At 42.5% G+C, this 2,254-nt stretch overlaps 1 protein-coding gene across 1 annotated transcript; it reads right to left on the reverse strand.

The window, feature by feature from the left end:
• Positions 1–825: 825 nt before the first annotated feature.
• LOC103582765 (olfactory receptor 4C16-like) lies at positions 826–1,758 on the reverse strand. Its single transcript, XM_008564275.1, has one exon. It carries the CDS (start codon positions 1,756–1,758, stop codon positions 826–828), a length of 933 nt encoding a protein of 310 aa, XP_008562497.1.
• Positions 1,759–2,254: the final 496 nt, after the last annotated feature.

Below are 2,254 nucleotides of genomic sequence, written 5' to 3' on the forward strand. Positions count from 1 at the left end.
AGGGTTGCGATCCGTTGCCGGACACGGAAAAAGACAAAAAAAAAAAAAAAAAATTTCATGAAAACAATTCGTATTATTGGGCCGGCCCGTGGCTCACTTGGGAGAGTGCAGTGCTGGGAATGCAGCGGTGCTCCCAACGTGGGTTCAGATCCTATATAGGGATGGCTGGTGCACTCACTGGCTGAGTTCGGTGTGGGCGACACCAAGCCAAGAGTTGCAATCCCCTTACTGGTCACAAAATAAAAAAGACAAAAAAAAAATTCGTAATATTTTTTGATTTTATTTTTCCACAAAATTTTGAAGTACCTTCGTATAAACTGTCCCTTACAACATGAAGTTTCCACAATTATTTGAAACTGGTGCTTTCTGCTGAGTTAGGAAGATCAACTAAGTTGATGATAAGACATGATGAGGCCAAAGTGTCTAATAAGGGAAACAGTTTGGAAGAGGAGAAACCTATCAAGCTGCAGATATAAACTATGTGTGTACACTTGAATAAGTATGAGGAGAGAACTCCAGAAATCAACATGGAGAAGGGCAGAAAAAACAACAGATCAAAACCATCAGTGACACTAAGCAGAGGCAGAGACACGGCAGTGAACATCATGTAAGGCACTGGGCCCTACAAACCTTTTTGTACTTTGTGCTGTCTCTTATTCTACATAACAATGACTCAGCATTAACCAGTGTTTGTGTTCACATTCTCTTTTCAGAAAAAAATTCACCCAAGATGTATTTACATTTAATTGTCAACAAAAAGATAACATTCTGTACTGACTTCTTCTAGGTCAATTCAAAGTATGAAGAAGGATTTTCAACCTGCATTCATTTTCTCTCATCTGAGATCAGTTTCTCGCTCCATAATCTCCTCATGGCATTTTTCACTTCTGCATTCCTCAGTGTATAAAGCAGAGGGTTGAGCAAAGGTGTCCCATTTGTATAAAATACAGCTATCATCTTATCCATGGGAAAGGTGGTTGCAGGGCATGTGTATATAAATATGCATGGACCAAAGAATAAGATGGCAACGATGATGTGGGAGATGCAGGTGGACAGGGCTTTCCTCCTCCCTTCAGCACTCTGGTTCCTCAGGGAAAGCAAGATGACAACATATGAGAACATCAGCATGACAAAACTCACTGTGCAAATGGCACCACCATTGGACACCAGGAGTAGGTTGATCACATAAGTGTCTGAACAGGCAAGTTTCAACAAGGGCTGCAAGTCATAGAAATAGTGATCAATTACACTGGGGCCATGGAAAGGCAAACTCAAGGCAAGAAAAATCTGAGCTAAAGAATGCACACAGGAGCCCACCCAGGCCACGGCCACCAACACACCACAGACTTGGTGGCTCATGATGGTCATGTAGTGCAGGGGTTTACAGATGGCCACATAGCAGTCAACAGCCATGAGGATAAGGATGAAGATCTCCAGGCTGCCAAAGAAATGGGATGAAAAGTCTTGGATGATGCACTCAGTGAAAGAGAGTGTGGTCTTCTTTGAAAGGGCATCCACAATCATTCTAGGAGCTATGCAAATAGATGAGCAGGTGTCAGTTAAGGATAAATAGAAAAGGAAGAAGCACATGGGACTGCCAAGTGCCTGACTGGTCTTAATGGTAACTATGATTAGCAATTTACCAAAGAATGCCCCCAAGTAGAAAAGCAAGAAAGTGGCAAAAACGATTTTCGTCCTAAGATGATACTGTGTCAACTCAAGCAGAATGAACTCAGTCACATTATTATTTAGGTGCATGATTTCATGAATAAAAAGAAAGCAAGAGGGCCGGCCCAGTGGAGCACTGCTACAGTGCGCCGCTTGGGAGCGTGGCGGTGCTCCCACTGAGGGTTCAGATCCCACGTACAGACCGGTTCCCGCTCACTGGCTGAGCAAGGTGTGGGCGCAGCGCCGAGGGTTGCGATCCCGTTGCCGGTCCCGGTCCGGTACGGGCGTGACACTGAGGGTTGAGATCCGTTGCCGGACATGAAAAAAGACAAAAAGGAAAAAAAAAGAAAAGAAAGAAAGCGAGAGTGTGAAACAGTTTGTCTGCAAAAAATAAAGGAATTAATTGATGACATCCTATGTGATATTAAGAGCTATTTTAAATAAAAATAAATAGTCCTCATCAGGGACATTTTGTCTGTGGTCTCAATAAGCCACTAAAACACTTGTTTCACAATTTTAATGACCACATAACAGGGTGAAGTTTATAGTATTTGTACACAGTATGTGATGATCAAATAATATTATT

This window comes from Galeopterus variegatus, unplaced genomic scaffold (genome assembly GCF_000696425.1).
Source record: "Galeopterus variegatus unplaced genomic scaffold, G_variegatus-3.0.2 Scaffold17785, whole genome shotgun sequence".
In the NCBI taxonomy this organism is placed as follows: domain Eukaryota; kingdom Metazoa; phylum Chordata; class Mammalia; order Dermoptera; family Cynocephalidae; genus Galeopterus; species Galeopterus variegatus.

Bases quoted from the DNA above. Each gene is read 5' to 3' on its own strand.
- LOC103582765 (XM_008564275.1), bottom strand. From the start codon at position 1,758: ATGCACCTAAATAATAATGTGACTGAGTTCATTCTGCTTGAGTTGACA.